General features: G+C 48.6%; 1 protein-coding gene across 3 annotated transcripts in view; it reads left to right on the forward strand.

Moving 5' to 3' along the window:
* Window positions 1–17,939, forward strand: part of setd3 (SET domain containing 3, actin histidine methyltransferase) — a 70,729-nt gene extending 52,790 nt beyond the window's left edge. For 2 of the 3 annotated variants that reach the window (XM_046309125.1, XM_046309127.1), the window contains exons 7-13: window positions 5,815–5,873; window positions 6,588–6,702; window positions 9,097–9,171; window positions 10,617–10,783; window positions 14,433–14,518; window positions 15,419–15,579; window positions 15,723–17,939. In XM_046309125.1, the coding sequence (XP_046165081.1) occupies window positions 5,815–5,873; window positions 6,588–6,702; window positions 9,097–9,171; window positions 10,617–10,783; window positions 14,433–14,518; window positions 15,419–15,579; window positions 15,723–16,361 (1,302 nt within the window). In that variant the 3' untranslated portion in view covers window positions 16,362–17,939. The remainder of the gene's footprint in view (window positions 1–5,814; window positions 5,874–6,587; window positions 6,703–9,096; window positions 9,172–10,616; window positions 10,784–14,432; window positions 14,519–15,418; window positions 15,580–15,722) is intronic. The other variant, XM_046309128.1, reaches the window with a different exon arrangement.
* Window positions 17,940–19,751: the final 1,812 nt, after the last annotated feature.

Consider the following 19,751-nt stretch of genomic DNA (forward strand, 5'->3'; position numbering starts at 1 on the left):
CTCGCTCTCTGCCCCCTCGCTCGCTCGCTCGCTCTCTGCCTCCTCGCTCGCTCAATTCAATTCAAAGGGCTTTATTGGAATGGGAAACATATGTTTACATTGCCAAAGCAAGTGAAGTAGATAATAAACAGAAGTGAAATAAACAATAAAAATGAACAGTTAACATTACACTCACAGAAGTTCCAAAATAATATAGAAATTTGAAATGTAATGTCTATATACAGTGTTGTAATGATGTGCAAATAGTTAAAGTACAAAAGGGAAAATAAATATAGGTTGGAATTACAATGGTGTTTGTTCTTCACTGGTTGCACTTTTTCTTGTGGCAACAGGTCACAAATATTGCTGCTGTGATGGCACACTGTGGTATTTCACCCAGGAGATATGAGAGTTTATCAAAATTGGGTTTGTTTTCTAATTCTTTGTGGATCTGTATAATCTGAGGGAAATAATATGGCCATACATTTGGCAGGAGGTTTGGAAGTGCAGCTCCGTTTCCACTTCATTTTGTGGGCAGTGTGCACATAGCCTGTCTTCTGTTGAGCCAGGTCTGCCCACTGCGGCCTTTCTCGCTCTCTCTCTGTGTTTGCGCTCTCTCTCTCTCTCTCTCTGTGTTCGCGCTCTCTCTCTGTGTTCGCGCTCGCTCTCTCTCTCTCTCTCTCTGTGTTCGCACTCTCTCTCTCTCTGTGTTCGCGCTCTCTCTCTCTCTGTGTTCGCGCTCGCGCTCTCTCTCTCTGTGTTCGCGCTCGCGCTCTCTCTCTCTCTGTGTTCGCGCTCTCTCTCTCTCTGTGCTCGCGCTCTCTCTGTGCTCGCGCTCTCTCTGTGTTCGCGCTCTCTCTGTGTTCGCGCTCTCTCTGTGTTCGCGCTCTCTCTGTGTTCGCGCTCTCTCTGTGTTCGCGCTCTCTCTGTGTTCGCGCTCTCTCTGTGTTCGCGCTCGCTCTCTCTCTCTCTTTCTCTCTCTGTTCGCGCTCGATCTCTCTCTCTCTCTCTCTCTCTCTCTGTTCGCGCTCGATCTCGCGCTCGCTCTCTCTCTCTCTCTGTTCGCGCTCGCTCTCTCTCTCTGTTCGCTCGCTCTCTCTCTCTGTTCGCTCGCTCTCTCTCTCTCTCTCTCTCTCTCTCTCTCTCTCTCTCGCTCTCTCTCGCTCTCTCTCGCTCTCTCTCGCTCTCTCTCGCTCTCTCTCGCTCTCTCTCGCTCTCTCTCGCTCTCTCTCGCTCTCTCTCGCTCTCTCGCTCTCTCGCTCTCTCGCTCTCTCGCTCTCTCGCTCTCTCGCTCTCTCGCTCTCTCTCGCTCGCGCTCTCTCGCTCGCGCTCTCTCGCGCTCTCTCGCTCTCTCTCTCGCGCTCTCTCTCTGTTCGCCTTCGCTCGCTCTCTCTCTCGCGCTCTCTCGCTCTCTCTCTCGCGCTCTCTCGCTCTCTCTCTCGCGCTCTCTCTCTGTTCGCCTTCGCTCGCTCTCTCTCTCGCGCTCTCTCGCTCTCTCTCTCGCGCTCTCTCTCTGTTCGCCTTCGCTCGCTCTCTCTCTCGCGCTCTCTCGCTCTCTCTCTCGCGCTCTCTCTCTGTTCGCCTTCGCTCCCTCTCTCTCTCGCGCTCTCTCTCTGTTCGCCTTCGCTCGCGCTCTCTCTCGCGCTCTCTCTCTGTTCGCCTTCGCTCGCTCTCTCTCTCGCGCTCTCTCTCTCTGTTCGCCTTCGCTCGCTCTCTCTCTCGCTCTCTCTCTCTGTTCGCCTTCGCTCGCTCTCTCTCTCGCTCTCTCTCTCTGTTCGCCTTCGCTCGCTCTCTCTCTCTGTTCGCCTTCGCTCGCTCTCTCTCTCTGTTCGCCTTCGCTCGCTCTCTCTCTCTCTCTGTTCGCGCTCGCTCTCTCTCTCTCTCTGTTCGCGCTCGCTCTCTCTCTCTGTTCGCCTTCGCTCTCTCTCTCTCTCTGTTCGCGCTCGCTCTCTCTCTCTGTTCGCCTTCGCTCTCTCTCTCTCTCTCTCTCTCTCTCTCTCTCTCTCTCTGTGTTCTCTCTCTCTGTTCACTCTCTCTCTCTCTCTCTCTCTGTGTTCTCTCTCTCTCTCTCTCTCTCTCTCTGTGTTCGCTCTCTCTCTCTCTCTCTCTCTGTGTTCGTGCTCGCTCTCTCTCTCTGTGTTCGCGCTCGCTCGCTCTCACTGTGTTCGCGCTCGCTCTCTCTCTCTGTGTTCGCGCTCTCTCTCTCTCTCTCTCCGTGTTCGCGCTCGCTCTCTCTCTCTCTCCGTGTTCGCGCTCGCTCTCTCTCTCTCTCCGTGTTCGCGCTCGCTCTCTCTCTCTCTCCGTGTTCGCGCTCTCTCTCTCTCTCTGTGTTCGCGCTCTCGCTCTCTCTGTGTTCGCGCTCTCTCTGTGTTCGCGCTCTCTCTGTGTTCGCGCTCTCTCTCTCTCTTTCTCTCTCTGTTCGCGCTCGATCTCGCGCTCTCTCTCTCTCGCTCTCTCTCTCTGTTCGCGCTCGATCTCTCTCTCGCTCTCTCTCTCTGTTCTCTCTCGCTCTCTCTCTCTGTTCGCGCTCGCTCTCTCTCTCTGTTCGCCTTCGCTCTCTCTCTGTGTTCGCGCTCGCGCTCTCTCTCTCTCTGTGTTCGCGCTCGCGCTCTCTCTCTCTGTGTTCGCGCTCGCTCTCTCTCTGTGTTCGCGCTCGCTCGCTCTCTCTCTGTGTTCGCGCTCGCTCGCTCTCTCTCTCTGTGTTCGCGCTCGCTCTCTCTCTCTGTGTTCGCGCTCTCTCTCTCTCTCTGTGTTCGCGCTCGCTCTCTCTCTCTGTGTTCGCGCTCGCTCTCTCTCTCTGTGTTCGCGCTCTCTCTCTCTCTGTGTTCGCGCTCGCGCTCTCTCTCTCTCTGTGTTCGCGCTCGCGCTCTCTCTCTCTCTGTGTTCGCGCTCGCGCTCTCTCTCTCTCTGTGTTCGCGCTCGCGCTCTCTCTCTCTCTGTGTTCGCGCTCGCGCTCTCTCTCTCTCTGTGTTCGCGCTCGCGCTCTCTCTCTCTCTGTGTTCGCGCTCGCGTTTTCTCTCTCTCTCTCTGTGTTCGCGCTCGCGCTCTCTCTCTCTCTCTGTGTTCGCGCTCGCGCTCTCTCTCTCTCTCTGTGTTCGCGCTCTCTCTCTCTGTGTTCGCGCTCTCTCTCTGTGTTCGCGCTCTCTCTCTCTCTGTGTTCGCGCTCTCTCTCTCTCTGTGTTCGCGCTCTCTCTCTCTCTGTGTTCACGCTCTCGCTCTCTCTCTCTCTGTGTTCGCGCTCTCGCTCTCTCTCTCTCTGTGTTCGCGCTCTCGCTCTCTCTCTCTCTCTGTGTTCGCGCTCTCGCTCTCTCTCTCTCTCTGTGTTCGCGCTCTCGCTCTCTCTGTGTTCGCGCTCTCTCTGTGTTCGCGCTCTCTCTGTGTTCGCGCTCTCTCTGTGTTCGCGCTCTCTCTCTCTCTTTCTCTCTCTGTTCGCGCTCGATCTCGCGCTCTCTCTCTCTCGCTCTCTCTCTCTGTTCGCGCTCGATCTCTCTCTCGCTCTCTCTCTCTGTTCTCTCTCGCTCTCTCTCTCTGTTCGCGCTCGCTCTCTCTCTCTGTTCGCCTTCGCTCTCTCTCTCGCTCTCTCTCTCTCTCTCTCTCTCGCTCTCTCTCTCTCTCTGTTCGCGCTCGCTCTCTCTCTGTGTTCGCGCTCGCTCTCTCTCACTCTGTGTTCGCGCTCGCTCTCTCTCTCTCTGTGTTCGCGCTCGCTCTCTCTCTCTCTCTGTGTTCGCGCTCGCTCTCTCTCTCACTGTGTTCGCGCTCGCTCTCTCTCTCACTGTGTTCGCGCTCGCTCTCTCTCTCACTGTGTTCGCGCTCGCTCTCTCTCTCTCTGTGTTCGCGCTCGCTCTCTCTCTCTCTGTGTTCGCGCTCGCTCTCTCTCTCTCTCTGTGTTCGCGCTCGCTCTCTCTCTCTCTGTGTTCGCGCTCGCTCTCTCTCTCTCTGTGTTCGCGCTCGCTCTCTCTCTCTCTGTGTTCGCGCTCTCGCTCTCTCTCTCTCTGTGTTCGCGCTCTCGCTCTCTCTCTCTCTGTGTTCGCGCTCTCGCTCTCTCTCTCTCTGTGTTCGCGCTCGCGCTCTCTCTCTCTCTCTGTGTTCGCGCTCTCGCTCTCTCTCTCTCTCTGTGTTCGCGCTCTCTCTGTGTTCGCGCTCTCTCTGTGTTCGCGCTCTCTCTGTGTTCGCGCTCTCTCTGTGTTCGCGCTCTCTCTGTGTTCGCGCTCTCTCTGTGTTCGCGCTCTCTCTCTCTCTTTCTCTCTCTGTTCGCGCTCGATCTCGCGCTCTCTCTCTCTCGCTCTCTCTCTCTGTTCGCGCTCGATCTCTCTCTCGCTCTCTCTCTCTGTTCTCTCTCGCTCTCTCTCTCTGTTCGCGCTCGCTCTCTTTCTCTGTTCGCCTCTCGCTCTCTCTCTCTCTCTCTCTCTCTCTCTCTCTCTCTCTCTCTCTCTCTCTCTCTCTCTCTCTCTCTCTCTCTCTCTCTCTCTGTGTTCGCGCTCGCTCTCTCTCTCACTCTGTGTTCGCGCTCGCTCTCTCTCTCTCTGTGTTCGCGCTCGCTCTCTCTCTCTCTCTGTGTTCGCGCTCTCTCTCTCTCTCTGTGTTCGCGCTCTCTCTCTCTCTCTGTGTTCGCGCTCTCTCTCTCTCTCTGTGTTCGCGCTCGCTCTCTCTCTCTGTGTTCGCGCTCGCTCTCTCTCACTGTGTTCGCGCTCGCTCTCTCTCTCAGTGTGTTCGCGCTCGCTCTCTCTCAGTGTGTTCGCGCTCGCTCTCTCTCTCTCTGTGTTCGCGCTCGCTCTCTCTCTCTCTGTGTTCGCGCTCGCTCTCTCTCTCTCTCTGTGTTCGCGCTCGCTCTCTCTCTCTCTGTGTTCGCGCTCGCTCTCTCTCTCTCTGTGTTCGCGCTCGCTCTCTCTCTCTCTCTGTGCTCTCTCTCTCTCTCTCTCTCTCTCTCGGTGTTCGCGCTCTCGCTCTCTCTCTCTCTCTCTCTCTGTGTTCCCTCTCTCTCTCTGTTCTCTCTCTCTCTCTGTGTTCCCTCTCTCTCTCTCTCTCTCTGCTCGCTCGCTCTCTCTCTCTCTGCTCGCTCGCTCTCTCTCTCTCTCTGCTCGCTCGCTCTCTCTCTCTCTGCTCGCTCGCTCTCTCTCTCTCTGCTCGCTCGCTCTCTCTCTCTCTGCCTCCTCGCTCTCTGCCTGCTCGCTCTCTCTGCTCGCTCGCTCTCTCTCTCTGCTCGCTCGCTCTCTCTCTCTGCTCGCTCGCTCTCTCTGCTTGCTCGCTCTCTCTGCTCGCTCGCTCTCTCTCTCTCTGCTCGCTCGCTCGCTCTCTCTCTGCTCGCTCGCTCGCTCTCTCTCTGCTCGCTCGCTCGCTCTCTCTCTGCTCGCTCGCTCTCTCTCTCTCTGCTCGCGCATGCTGTCTCTCTAGGCGTGAAGTGTGCTAGTCCCCCTCCCTCTAGCTCCTGCTAGGTTGTAAATGAGCCCTTGGAGGCGTCCAGTGTGTGGCTTTAAATGTAGATTCCTGTGTCACTGGTGGCTCTCTGTCACCCAAATTGATGAAGCAGATTTATGACGGCTGCTGGGCACAACAAATTAAGTTGACAGTGATGTATGGGGGGCTAACGCCATCCTGATCCTAGCTTGCACCGTGGACGCAAACACATGTGCGCGCGCACACCTCTAACAGACACACGCATGTCGCTCAATAACACACCCCTCACACACATTTACACACACCACGAACACACTCTCGTTAGTATCAGCTGCATAACCAAATTCCACACTGATTTATTATTTAATTTTTTGTGTTCTCTCTCTTCTCCCATCCTCCGTCTGTCCTTCTTTCTCTCTCGTCCTAACCTTTAATTTCCAGACTCATCCGACCACCAGTAAACTGCCCTTGAAGGACGCCTTTACGTACGACGACTACAGGTTGGTGTGTGTGTGTGTGTGCCCGCGTCGGCCTGCTTTTGAAATGCTTGCCCTCCACCCCACTTTTTGTGTGCGCATGTCCGTCCGTGCCTGTTAGACGTCTGAGAATGTAGAACAACTGCCGGCGTCCAGGATGGCCCTTTTTTAAACGGAGCGTTTCTTCTCCTTGCTCTTTCGTTTTGAGGGAATAATTTATCTGCGGCCTCTTTTCGTCTTCCCATTTGTGTTGAGTGTGATGCAGACCTCCGCTCCCGCCGGGCAACGTGTTGTGGGAATGATGGAGCTGGGACGGCGTGTGTTATCTTATCACCGTGGCGCCAAAGGCTTTTTGGAGGAACCGCTGTTAGCCCAGTTTGGAATGTTGTTTTTAGAATGACTGTTCTCCCCGCATGCCTCGACATCATTACAACAAGATCACAGATTGAAGTCTATTGGATGCCCCGGTCTTCAATTAATAATCAAGATGATGTTACTGTTCAATCGCCCTACTGTACCATCCACAACCGTGGTCACTAGGACAAACACTTAGTTTCGCGCACTTCAAATGTTACTAAAGTTAAGGTTATGATTTAGGACGAATGTCCCGACCACCTGAGGCTACAACCAACGGCTATTCAGGAAGTCACAGGGCCCTTGTTGTGATTTGTTAGTTCAGGAAAGTGGGTCTTGTTGCTGATGTGATAATTGGCTGACCGTGACCTTTGACCCCTATAGATGGGCGGTTTCCTCGGTGATGACCCGTCAGAACCAGATTCCTACAGAGGACGGTAGCCGCGTCACCCTCGCCCTCATCCCCCTCTGGGACATGTGTAACCATACCAACGGTCTGGTGAGTACTACAAACACGTTATTATACACTATAACACGGCTGAAACGCAGTGGTGGAAAGTAAAAATACTTTCAGGTACTACTTGAGTATTTTTTGGGGGGGGGGTGTCTGTCATTTACAATTTTTTATTTTTGACAACTTTTTATTTTTTACTTCACTACATGTCTAAAGAGAACTTCTTGCTTCGTACATTTTCCCTGAAACCCAAAAGTATTCGTTACACTTTGAATGCTTAGTAGGACAGGAAAATGGTCAAATTCACACACATCCCTGGCCGTCCCTACTACCTGATGTTGGAGTGTGCCCTTGGCCATCTGTAAATGATGTTTGAGTGTGGCCATCTGTAAATGATGTTTGAGTGTGGCCATCTGTAAATGATGTTTGAGTGTGGCCATCTGTAAATGATGTTTGAGTGTGGCCATCTGTAAATGATGTTTGAGTGTGGCCATCTGTAAATGATGTTGGAGTGTGGCCATCTGTAAATGATGTTTGAGTGTGGCCATCTGTAAATGATGTTGGAGTGTGCCCATCTGTAAATGAAAGAAAACATAAATAAATAAAATGATGCTGTCTGCTTTGCTCATTAATATAAGCAATTTTAAATTATTTATACTTTTCCTTTTGCTACTTAAAGTATATTTTAGCAATTACTTTTCCCTTTGAAACTTAGGTATATTTAAATCCAAATACTTTTTAGACTTTTACTCAAGTTGTATTTTACTGGGTGACTTTTACTTGAGTCATTTTCTATTAAGTTATCTTTGACAATTTGGGTACTTTTTCCACCGCCTGTTGCGCGTCCTGAAACGGGGCCTGTTGCGCGTCCTGAAACGGGGCCTGTTGCACGGCCTGAAACGGGGCCGGTAGCGCGGCCTGAAACGGGGCCAGTAGTGCGGCCTGAAACGGGGCCGGTTGCGCGGCCTGAAACGGGGCCTGTTGCACAACTGCACACGAACATACTCTACCCACTGTGCGAGAGGTTTTAATTAATTTAAAAAAAAAAAATTGTAAAAAAAAGCTGCTGTAGATAATTGTAGATTTGAGAGAAACCACACCAGTGTGTAGATTTGAGAGAAACCACACCAGTGTGTAGATTTGAGAGAAACCACACCAGTGTGTAGATTTGAGAGAAACCACACCAGTGTGTAGATTTGAGAGAAACCACACCAGTGTGTAGATTTGAGAGAAACCACACCAGTGTGTAGATTTGAGAGAAACCACACCAGTGTGTAGATTTGAGAGAAACCACACCAGTGTGTAGATTTGAGAGAAACCACACCAGTGTGTAGATTTGAGAGAAACCACACCAGTGTGTAGATTTGAGAGAAACCACACCAGTGTGTAGATTTGAGAGAAACCACACCAGTGTGTAGATTTGAGAGAAACCACACCAGTGTGTAGATTTGAGAGAAACCACACCAGTGTGTAGATTTCCTAAGATGGTTACGCTCATCTCACGGGTCCTTTTTTATTTATTTATCGCAATCATTTGGCTTTGATTGTATTCAGTGACTGATTGTAAAGGAGCAGTAATATCTCCTCCTTTGCGTGTGCATGTAAACTGCATCTTACGCCCCTTAGATTTGATTTGTGAAAGCCTGATCTGTAGACAAAGCGAGTCATTTAAAGACATGTAATAAAATGTCTTCCTGTGTATTCCCTAGGTTTTAGTTTAATAAGAAGGGGGTTACACGTTCCGCCGACAAATTCCCACATTTTTATTGCTCGTCTTCAGCCCCACTTCCTGCAGTGTTGCTCACGGGTGAGAAATGGTGTGGGCTCGTTCAATTACCTTCATTTCTGCCCATTTGTGAACTCTCACTAAATCCGGATAAAGGAATGATTTGTATTGATATACTCATTGATTTCCATATGCTAAACCGACACATTCATGTTTTGAGAAATTCACTTGATGATTTTTGTTCATTAGTCCCTTGAGTTTGTTACCGAACGAATGGAGGATTTGATATGCAGCTCGCCTCATACTAGGAGGGAAAATATTGTACATTTGTTAGATTAGCTGGTCACGTACAGTATATGACATAAACATGCTGTAAATTGTTTCGCCAGTCAGTGAAGGAGCGTCACTTTGCAGCTCTGCACTTTAACCACCTTTTTAAATGTCTCACTGTAAAGTGTGTTACGTTTTGAAATGCAATTTAAATACAATTTGATTTGAACCAGTCCATATAAAACCTAGAGCGTTGGGCCAGAAACCAAAAAGGTATCTGGTTCGAATCCCTGAGCTGACTAGGCAAACAAAAATATGCCTGTGTGCCCTTGAGCAAGGCACTTCACCCTAATTGTTCCTGTAAGTCGCTCTGGATACGAACTAAAATGCGAATGTCACTAATCAATCCGTGAACTGCAGTTTGCCTGTTGTGTGTTTCTCAGATCACCACTGGTTACAACCTGGAGGATGACCGGTGTGAGTGTGTGGCTCTGCAGGACTACAAAGAGAACGACCAGGTGGGTCTGGGCGCCGTTTACTCTTCAGCTACGATACTACACTAGCGTCCTGTCCTGGGGGGGGGGGATGTACCTCACGCGACAAGAAACAGGAGATGGGACAGGATCCTGTGGGCCGTACTGCCTTGAACAAGACTTACCTACTTTACATATTTGTCCTGTACATAATGTTGCGTTATTATGGGTTTATGTACAAAGCGTACGATCCAATTGCATCATGGATGTGTATATCAATTTAAAGGTGGTTGGTTCCTGACTGGATGACTGACTGGTGTCCGGTGTTGATGTTATGTCTCTCGAGTGGCGCAGCGGTTTAAGGCTCTGCATCTCAGTGCTAGAGGCGTCACTGCAGACCCTGGTTCGATCCCGGGCCGTATCGCAACAGGCCGTGGTCGGGAGTCTCATAGGGCGGCGCACAATTGGCCCAGCGTCGTCCGGGTGACGGGAGGGTTTTTGGCCGGGGTTGGCCGTCATTGTAAATAAGAATTTGTTCTTAACTGACTTGCCTAGTTTAAATAAAGGTATTGTTTTAAGTATGTCAGGTAGTGGGAGAAGGTCAGGCTGGGTGTGTTAGCTGGGCCATGCCACTCCACCAACTTCTACAGCTCCCTCTCCTCCCAATCTCCACCTCTCTCTTTTTAGAATGGGAATTATTTGATAAGATTTAGAGACAGCGAAGTGTGTGTGTGTGTGTGTGTGGGGGGGGGTGATGGGGAGTCGAGCCTCTTGATCCTATGATTCCTCCGGCAGAAGTCACCGTCCGGCCGAAGTGCCCAGAGCTCACAGAGGATGTGTCTGAAATAGCACCCTATTCCCTATCTAGTGTACTACTTTTGACCAGAGCACTATGGTTCCTAGTAAAAAAAATACAAAGTTGTGCACTATTTAGGGAATAGGGTGCCATTTTTTTGGACGTGGAACCTGCCTGAGCTCAGACACACAAACCACTAAGCTACATTCCCTCCTAAGCTTTATCACTCCTCTCTATCCCCTGCCCCGTCTCTCGCTCTCCTTTACCTCTCACACTCCTTCTGCTATCTGTAAATGTGGATGTAATATGTTGGAGCCGTCCGCGAGTGGAGTGGAGTGGTGTGGGGATTCTCTGTGCCCATGTGTAGCTTCCACTAGATCAGAAATGATAACATGATTATGATGGAAAATGGTACAGAGGAATAGTGGGTGGAATGTTCACCACATTGCTTACATCCAAATGATCTAATCTACAGGAACCTTCTAGAGGTTGAGTTCGAATCGGATGATAAAGGGGAAGTTCAGCTGACTTTAGCTGCCAGCCAATGAAATACGAACGTTTGTAGTGGCAGCTTAAAAAATAAAAAAAATACAGTTTTTCCTGTTTTCACGGAGAAAAACCGTCTAACATTAAGTTGTAAAATACTGAACTTCCCCTTTTAATGGTGAGTGACTGTTCTCTCGTCTGTCCTCAGATTTACATATTCTATGGGACGCGGTCCAACGCTGAGTTTGTGATCCACAACGGCTTCTTCTTCCAGGAGAACGCCCACGACAGGGTCAAGATCAAACTGGGCGTGTCCAAGAGTGAACGGCTGTACGCCATGAAGGCGGAGGTGCTGGCTCGCGCTGGCATCCCCTCGTAAGTAGAGAGGCTCGCGACACGCACGCAGGCATTCCCTCGGCGGGATGGAGGGAGAAAGAGGGGGTGGCGCGAGAGAAAACAAATTATCTCTCTCCATTATGTCAGAGACGGGTAATTTCAGGAGGGCAATATTTTCCAGAATTTCAGTGAATTGATCAATGTGACAATTGGCAGGACATGGCCCACCATTATTACACTGCAAACACATTACCGAGGCTCTAGTCTCGCAGCATTACTATTACATTACTTCCCTCTCTGCCCATCGCTATCACAACACTACATACAGGAGAGGAGAATTTACTCTGAAAACAACAGCTGCACTGTGACATGAAGGCTGCATCACTATTCCAGGGCTGGCCAACCGTGCTCCTGGAGTGCTGCCTGCCTTTAGGCCATCCAGGAAGGGGTTTAACATTCCTTTAATGCGGTCATTACTTTAGACCAGAGCCCGCTGTGGGTCGAAAAATGGTATAGAGGCCTACTCTGAGACAACACTGCAACGTTTTCTGCTGGGCCGGAACAGAAACCAAGTGGTATCTCCCTCCCTCTCTCCCTCCCTCTCTCCCTTCTCTCTCTCTCCCTTCTCTCTCTCTCGCTCTCTCGCTCTCTCGCTCTCTCTCGCGCTCTCGCTCTCTCGCTCTCAAGCCGCACGGTTAAAACACCAGGAATATCCCGTGGTAATGAAAGATTTACTTGTAATTGATTAAGTGTATGTTAAAGATGCCTCGGGGGATCAGGGTTTGCCCTCCACTCAGCTGATGCTAAATGTGAGTGGGTCTTGGTTAACCATGGACCATACTAAGCATCTGAGTTCGCCATGGGCCACTAATCTCCATTAACACAAACTGTACCTGCCAAGCCCCTTCACTGAGTTTAACCTACGGGTCAGGGTTTTATATGCGTCACGCCATACAGGGATCACTGTGGACGTTTTTGTCTCTGTGAGTTTTGTATTTGAACCTTTATTTTGACAGGGAATCGATGCTGAGACCCAGGTCTCTTTTCCAGATGAGGGGCTCATCTGCGCCGCAGTATAGCGCCGCAATATACAATAAACTCATTCAACTACACACTTATATACACCTTAAAACACACGAGTATAAACAACATGTACACAAAAAGCCAAACCCAATAATAAATAGGCACTTTATTCAGTTAAAGGTACCCTAATAACTGTCCGAAATGCCCTAGAGGCACCAACTCCTTCAATTTTAAAGTACATTGTCTATCAATTCCACACGTAAAACGAAAAGCAGATCTACCCAACCCAGTGAGTGGAGATGGATGTTCAGAGTTCGCCCTCCCTGAGCAGTGGTCCGGTAGCCCGTACAGCTATAGGTTCACAATGAGATAAGGTTGGGGGAAGTTTATGATAGAGGGCTTCATACACAACAAAAACAGTGCAACGCAGCGATCTACGAGACCACGAGGGCCAGCCCACATTCTCATACAAAATGCAAAGTTCTGTACTGTGCACATCGCCCGTAATAAAGGGCTATGATCAACGGCGTCCAATGGCTTCAATACAGTGACCGCTGCATTCACATAGAGCAGTGGTCACCAACCTTTTCTGAGTCGGTCACTTTCGCAGTCAAAAAGCAAGCTGATATCTACTGCTCAGATATTTTCTATGTACATTAACCTCAAACAGGTTTGTGGGAATGAGGATTGGGCAGCAAGCCTAGTACATAATCACAGCATATTGGCTATATGATTGGCCTGCCAATATTGTTAATCAGACCATGTTATATTTCAAATCTCGAGCATTGATAACAAAATAGATCAGTTGGTTTAGCACCTGTGAGGCACTGTAGCATGAATTTAAATAATGAACTATTTTATTTTACCGGACTGACGGTACCTGCATCTGATGGTCAACGAGGTCAAATCACCACGTCCGTGATCTTCAGGTCGAGAAGTCTGAGCTCTAGAAGGATGCCAGAGTCGGATTGGCCGTTTAAAGAGATTTTTCTCAACCGCTCTCTCCTTCCTTTCCTCCGGTGAACCTGATCAGAGAGAGGGGACACAGTCTTCCACCTGCTCTCTCCTTCCTTTCCTCCGGTGAGACTGACCAGAGAGAGGGGACACCGTCTTCCACCTGCTCTCTCCTTCCTTTTCTCCGGTGAGACTGATCAGAGAGAGGGGACACAGTCTTCCACCTGCTCTCTCCTTCCTTTCCTCCGGTGAGACTGATCAGAGAGAGGGGTCTTCCACCTGCTCTCTCCTTCCTTTCCTCCGGTGAGACTGACCAGAGAGAGGGCACACCGTCTTCCACCTGCTCTCTCCTTCCTTTTCTCCGGTGAGACTGATCAGAGAGAGGGGACACAGTCTTCCACCTGTTCTCTCCTTCCTTTCCTCCGGTGAGACTGATCAGAGAGAGGGGACACAGTCTTCCACCTGCTCTCTCCTTCCTTTCCTCCGGTGAGACTGACCAGAGAGAGGGGACACAGTCTTCCACCTGCTCTCTCCTTCCTTTTCTCCGGTGAGACTGACCAGAGAGAGGGGACACAGTCTTCCACCTTATGGCGAAACTCGAGTCGCATCTGCCTCATGCACAAATTCATGTTGTTCCTATGACCAGAGAAAGTGAAATATTCCTTCATATTAAAATCGTCACGACGAGCTGCTAATAATCATAAAACGCAGGGCTGTCGATGCTTGGCTACTCATTCGTTGCAGCTGCAGCCCAAGCATATAACAAAATATAGTGTTGAATAAAAACAGTGACAGTGCTGAATATAAACTTAAACGTGAACTCAGTCATAAAAACAGCATCACTTTGCTGTATTCATTGACAGTCTCTCTGTGGTCATGATTTTTAAAAGTTATTAAATCTTACGTAGGCTAGTAGCCTATTAAACTTGGCTGTGGCCAGGGTCACGGAAGATCTGTAGCCACGGTGATTTGAGCTATTCGATTGGGCAGCGCAGTAGGTGCACTCGATTTAGTCACCGATTTGCTTACCCGATGCGCAGGACTTTTGAATCAATTGCACCTACCGGCAACAACTCAATGTGATTTTTTTTTTAAAGAAGCGCAAGCCTTTATCGTTTGTTGGCTTTTCTACAGAAATATTTGGTGTTCGACTAGGAATGTCTTGAAGATCGACCAGTCAATCGCGATCGACCGGTTGGCGACCACTGATATAGATTATCGCCATAGTCAATAACCGGAATGAATGTTAACTGAATAATTAGTTTTCTGCTGTTTAACGACAGGTGGGACCTCTTCCTATAGAAGAATCCAATTTTGAATTCATTTTCTTTACTAACTCGCCAGCATGTTTTTTTGAAACGTAGCTTTTCCTCAATCCAGACGCACAGATATTTCTAGGTGGGGACAGCCTCAATGAGGGCACCTTTCAAAAGACATGAATCATCAGATAGCTTTTTTATGTGATTTGGAAAATGACATGTACTTGGTTTTTACATGCATTAAGTACCAATTTCAGTTTCAACTAAGGCTTTCTGCTGAGCAACAAAGGTAGATTGAAGCTCTGACAGAGCCTGATCAACTACAGGGGAGGTTAAAAGGTCCTGGTAAGGTTTATTGGTCTAGGTTTAACTAAGGTGTGTAATGGGAAATGGAGAAGTTGCTGTGACTGTACGGTCTTTCACTTTTTCTCCCCTCTCTCCCCTCTCATCAGGTCTAGTATCTTTGCCCTGCACTGCAGCGATCCTCCAATCTCTGCCCAGCTATTGGCCTTCCTCAGAGTCTTCTGTATGACCGAGGGTAAGACCCGCCAGCGTAAATGCTAGCATCGATTTGGGACCTTGCCTATGGACCCCCGCACGGTCACGAGGCCTGTCGCACGCTAAGGCACGGTACCAGCAACGGCCGAGGAGAGGTTAAGAGTGATACCTGGACGTGAAATAATACAAATACTTTATAATAATAATAATAATATATGCCATTTAGCAGACGCTTTTATCCAAAGCGACTTCTTTACTTGATCGAGGTTACCCCTGTCGCTCTCCAGGCAGGCTAAAGAAAATGCTCAAAGTATTTGAATGATTTGAAATTGTATTTGAACCCAGGCCTGGCTAGCATACTACAGCTTCTATAGGAGACAGGCCTCCTCTACCTCAGGCCACACAGATATATATATATATTGTCTATTGTCTCAGGTGTGTGTGTGTGTGTGTGTGTGTGTGTGTGTGTGTGTGTGTGTGTGTGTGTGTGTGTGTGTGTGTGTGTGTGTGTGTGTGTGTGTGTGTGTGTGTGTGTGTGTGTGTGTGTGTGTGTGTGTGTGTGTGTGTGTGTGTGTGTGTGTGTGTGTGTGTGTGTGTGTGTGTGTAACCTCCGATCCTTTCATGTCTCCCTCTCAGGGGTAATCAAGCCTTATGTAATTGCTCCAATCAAAAGGCAGATTGGGAAGACAGCAGTTGGCTACCGGTTTAAATACCTGGGGACTCGGCCTGTAGAATAACAGCCCTTTATCTTAACTCTAATGTTCAAGGTTTTAATTAATGTCACCAAGCTTAATTGACGTGTTTTGAAAAAAACAAAAAAACATTGTTACATGTTTAGCTCTAAAGGCCAGCTGAGTTGAGCTGGATGTTGTTTCCTCTGTGTAATCGTATTGGTCCTAACATTCTGGTTCGCTGCCATTTTAACCCCTCTTCGCCACAGAAGAGCTGAAGGACTACCTGGTAGGAGAACATGCCATCAATAAGATCTTCACCCTGGGAAACACCGAGTTCCCTGTCAGCTGGGACAATGAGATCAAACTGTGGACTTTCCTGGAGACCAGGGCTGCCCTGCTGCTCCAGACCTACAAGACCAGCTCCCAGGTCAGTAAGGACAACATGTCTCACCCGCCATATTGTTATATTTTCTCTCTTTGCTGACTCACTTTCTGTCTCCCCCCCTCCCTTCCCATCTACCTCACTTGCTTACCCTCTGCCCAATGTCGCCCCACCTCCCTGTCCTCCAGGATGACCAGTGTGCGTTGGAGAAGCCCGGCCTCTCCTTCCACTCCCGCGTGGCCATCCAGCTGCGCCTGGCTGAGAAGCAGATCCTGGAGAAGGTGGTGGCCAGCGGCAAGGCCAAGCGCCTGCACTTCCAGCAGCAGCAGGAGGAGGGCGCTCCGCTGCCCCGCTATGAGGAGAGCGACATCGCCCTGCTGGAGAACGCCGAAGCCGACGACAAACTGCCCATCATCCTGAGGAAACTAGACGATGAGGGAGACGAACAGGCAGCAGTGGAGCAGGTGTTGGCTCAGGTACAGCAGCTGGGACACGGGGGCGCAGCCAGGGATCGAGCCCCCCTCATAGTCAACGGAGATGGTGGGAAGGTGGTGGTCAACGGGAATGGTACGGACGCTAGCCCGACGGAGGACGCTAGCCCAGTCCTGGAGGTTGGAGACGCTAGCCCGATTCAGGAGGCTAGCAAAGAAGCTAGCTCAATCTCCTCAGACGCAGGCCGAAGTGTTAGCCAAGCCCAGGACACTAGCCCTGCTCAGGAGGGGATAATGTGGATGCCAACTCCACCATGCCTGACACTGCTGTCCCTGCAACCACCCAGGAACAGGAAGGCCAAACCAAGAACGGAGTGGGAGTGGACTTGGACCTGAGTGCGGAACGAACTGGAGACGAGCCCAAAGTCATCAGTGAATAGATGGAATCATCATCTAGCTAACCGTTATTGCAGAAGAAGAGCAGCAGTCAGTCAGTCAGCCCTTTTATATTTCTTTATTTTTGTCTCTCTAAAGTGACTCAGAAATAAAGAAGGAGCTAAGAATAAGAAATAAAATACAGAATTAGAATTTTTAAATGGTAGAACTTTTCACTATCTGTCCATTTCGTTGGTTCGTCCCTCCTTCCATGGCTTTGTTATTGGTGCCTTTCTACCTACCAACCGCTGCCGACTGCTTGCACACTGCCAGTCAGTGTGTCTCCCCCATCGGCCTTCTGTCTGAGCATTAGAAGTTTGTCATTTACATGAAAAACTGGCTTTTTTTTTTTTTTTTAGGTTTGAACAGTGCTTTACTGGTTTACGTTGAGTTTATTCACATACAAGCTGTGAGAGAACTGTGGGGATTAACAATGGCAGGGGATGACCCTGGTTTCAGTTCCACTACTGTAGGTGGGACAGAAGGAAAGAAATTAGATTTGAATTGTATTTAATTTAGTCTCGAGCAAGCCAAAATCTCATCCTAACCCTTTACCTCTGTCAGTTTATTACTGTAGTTTATCTTAACGCTGCAATATGTGTTACTTTTTGGGAAACCAGACCAAATTCACATAGCAATGGGATTTTTAGATCTGTCATTTTCATTGATAGTAAGGTTAAGAAGTGTTAGATCAGTTCTATGTACGCTATTTCTATGTTTCCTATTCTTAAGTTTAGTTTTTGAGTCTTTTACTTTCGCTTTAGTACACCAGCTTCAAACAACTGAAATACAATTTTTGGGGTTATTGATCAGATATTTCACAGCGGTTTGTTTTGTCGCAAACGGTTATAATTTTTGAAACCAGGAAATGGCAGAGCGATTTCTGCATATTGCACCTTTTAATACACACCTAGTATAATTTCACAATCTTTTTCTCTGGCTCTTTGTTGTCTGTTTGAGATCATCACTTCCCCTCTCTCTCTTCTCGCACTGCACTTCCTGGTTTTACTCAATAGCATTTTAAATACAACTGAAGGAAACTGCTGGCACAAAATGTCTTGGGCACTTCTTCTGGGAACAATCAGTATTTTATTTCTTTACTCAAGAATATGAAGTACCATTTGAAATGTAATGGAAAGGATAATATGTGTGTTGATTGAGTGAAATTTGATGGCTAAAATCAGGTGATTTGGGCCTTTTTTTTCCTCTTTCATTTAAAACTTTATTATGAATGTACCTCAGCTCTTCAAGTTGCAAATTGAATCAACCAAGGATGAGTTTCTGTTGTGATGAAGAATATGACTAACGCTAGTCCATATTATGAGAGCCATAAGTCAGAATGGTGACGAAGTCAAACCTTCAGCAAGACACGACAAGACGTGGTTCACACGAAGGACTTCTGCTCATTTCACTTAGATGCTGGTTTTGTAGTTCGACATCCTGAAACGGTGCAAACTATTTTTGTTACTCCTCCCTCCACACCAGAAACGAGACAAACAAACCGTTAATAAAGAGGTCTCTGATCCAATTTTCAACGTATGTTTTTTTTGTCTGTATTGACATTTGCTCTTATGTTCAGCTTAGTTTCTTTTTTGTGTCATCGAAACATGATGTGGAGTTTAGCTCTCTCTCCGTTAGATCTAAGCTCTTAAATAACACCCCGTAACTCCAGTACAGTAGCTGTTATTGTCATTTCATCTGTTAGCAGACAGCGCTTCATGTCGGCACAGGGAGCTAATTCATTGGCGGCTGCAGACTCGTCCCCCCCCACGCGACGGACGGACGATTTGAGCGGCCATTTTTAATAGGCCATGCACAAGCAGTTTATTTTCGCCTTACTCCAAAGTGTTAGCTCGCGCTGCTCACTTCTAATTCGTCTATCTGTTCATGCTGTTACCAACCGTAAAATGAGAGTTGCTCCAAAGTCTATTCTGCTGTATAACACAACTATAAAAGGGGCTCGTTTTCTACCTTTGTTGAAGTATCACCATGTTTCCTGCTGCATACTGCGCTTTGTCGCACTCCGACCTCTCATCATGGACTGGTTTGTTCCTGTATTTTGATCGACTCCCACTGGACTACTACCGCTACTTGCCATTTTGTACGATTCTCCACCAGTCTTTACCTGCTGCTTCTCTAAAGATTGTTTCCAGTTAGTGTACAGTTACTGAGAATTCTTCCTACTGCTTCAACCAATCACACTCTCCAAGCAATTCACAGCACCCTGTTCTATCTAGCCACAAAGTCCTCACCAGCTCGCCTCTTCGCCTGGTCCCAGGTCTGTTTGTGCTCTTGCCCAACCCCATTGCTGTCGTTGTCAAGCCAATGAGTGACAAGGAGTTGGCATGATGGCACAAACAGACGAGCACTCGGGCTACCTTTACAAGCCTGGTCCAAGATCTGTACTCTGTGCTTTAGCGAACTCCTCTGATCGTGATAGCTGGTGGGAACGTTTAGACTTTTGCAGGGTTCTCGTGGCCGTATGATGATTATTGTAAGTACAGTGTAACTGTTGAAATGATTCATTGTTACTGTACATGACAGCAACTCTAGTCTCGGGGAACCAAGGCTTCTCACATTCTGTCAACAAGACCAGGTTTGAAAGGATGGCCCCGCGAGACTAACCTAACCTTTACCTTAAACGCAGTGTAAGTACAGTGACAAGTTGGCACAATACTTCTTACACTGTACAACATACAGATCTAGGATCAGTCCAGCTCACCACATTGCAGTAGTTTGAGGTTGGTCCTGTGTGATGGACAACACCGAATAGTCATGAAACTGTCCACATGGAAACGCCACAGATTAAAGTGACTCTAATTTCTCACCTCCTATTCGTGTACAGCCTTGTTCTTTCTTTCTCTCCTCCTGCTCTCTTCTCCAAACAGCCCTTACACTCCTCCAGGGGCACAAGGTCAGCATCCCTTTTTTTTCCCCCCACTCTCTTTCTCTTTTCCTTTGTTGGGGAGGGAAGTTTTATTTAATGTATCCCCCCCCCTCTGCCCCCTGGACCTATTACGAATTTATAAAAGAAACATTATCTTGAATCATTTAATTCGGGGCAATTAAATTTTGAAATTCCCCATTCATAATGCATGGGAGCTCCAAGATAAAACCCCCCCCTTTTAATCCTTGAATATATTATTATAATGGCGGTGGGCAGCGGAGAGAGCGGCAGTCCTGCACATGTCCAGTATTGTTAGTGCTCTCTGTGTCAGTAGCTTGCTGTAGTGGGAGAGCAGGGGGAAGCAAGGATGAGGTGGAGAGCGTGAGAGGATAGAAGGCCTGGGACCATCGACTCCAAAGTAATCCTTCACCATGAATTATGAACTCAACTCCCTATAAATATAC

The sequence above is a fragment of the Oncorhynchus gorbuscha genome, linkage group LG17, assembly GCF_021184085.1.
Source record: "Oncorhynchus gorbuscha isolate QuinsamMale2020 ecotype Even-year linkage group LG17, OgorEven_v1.0, whole genome shotgun sequence".
In the NCBI taxonomy this organism is placed as follows: Eukaryota; Metazoa; Chordata; class Actinopteri; order Salmoniformes; family Salmonidae; genus Oncorhynchus; species Oncorhynchus gorbuscha.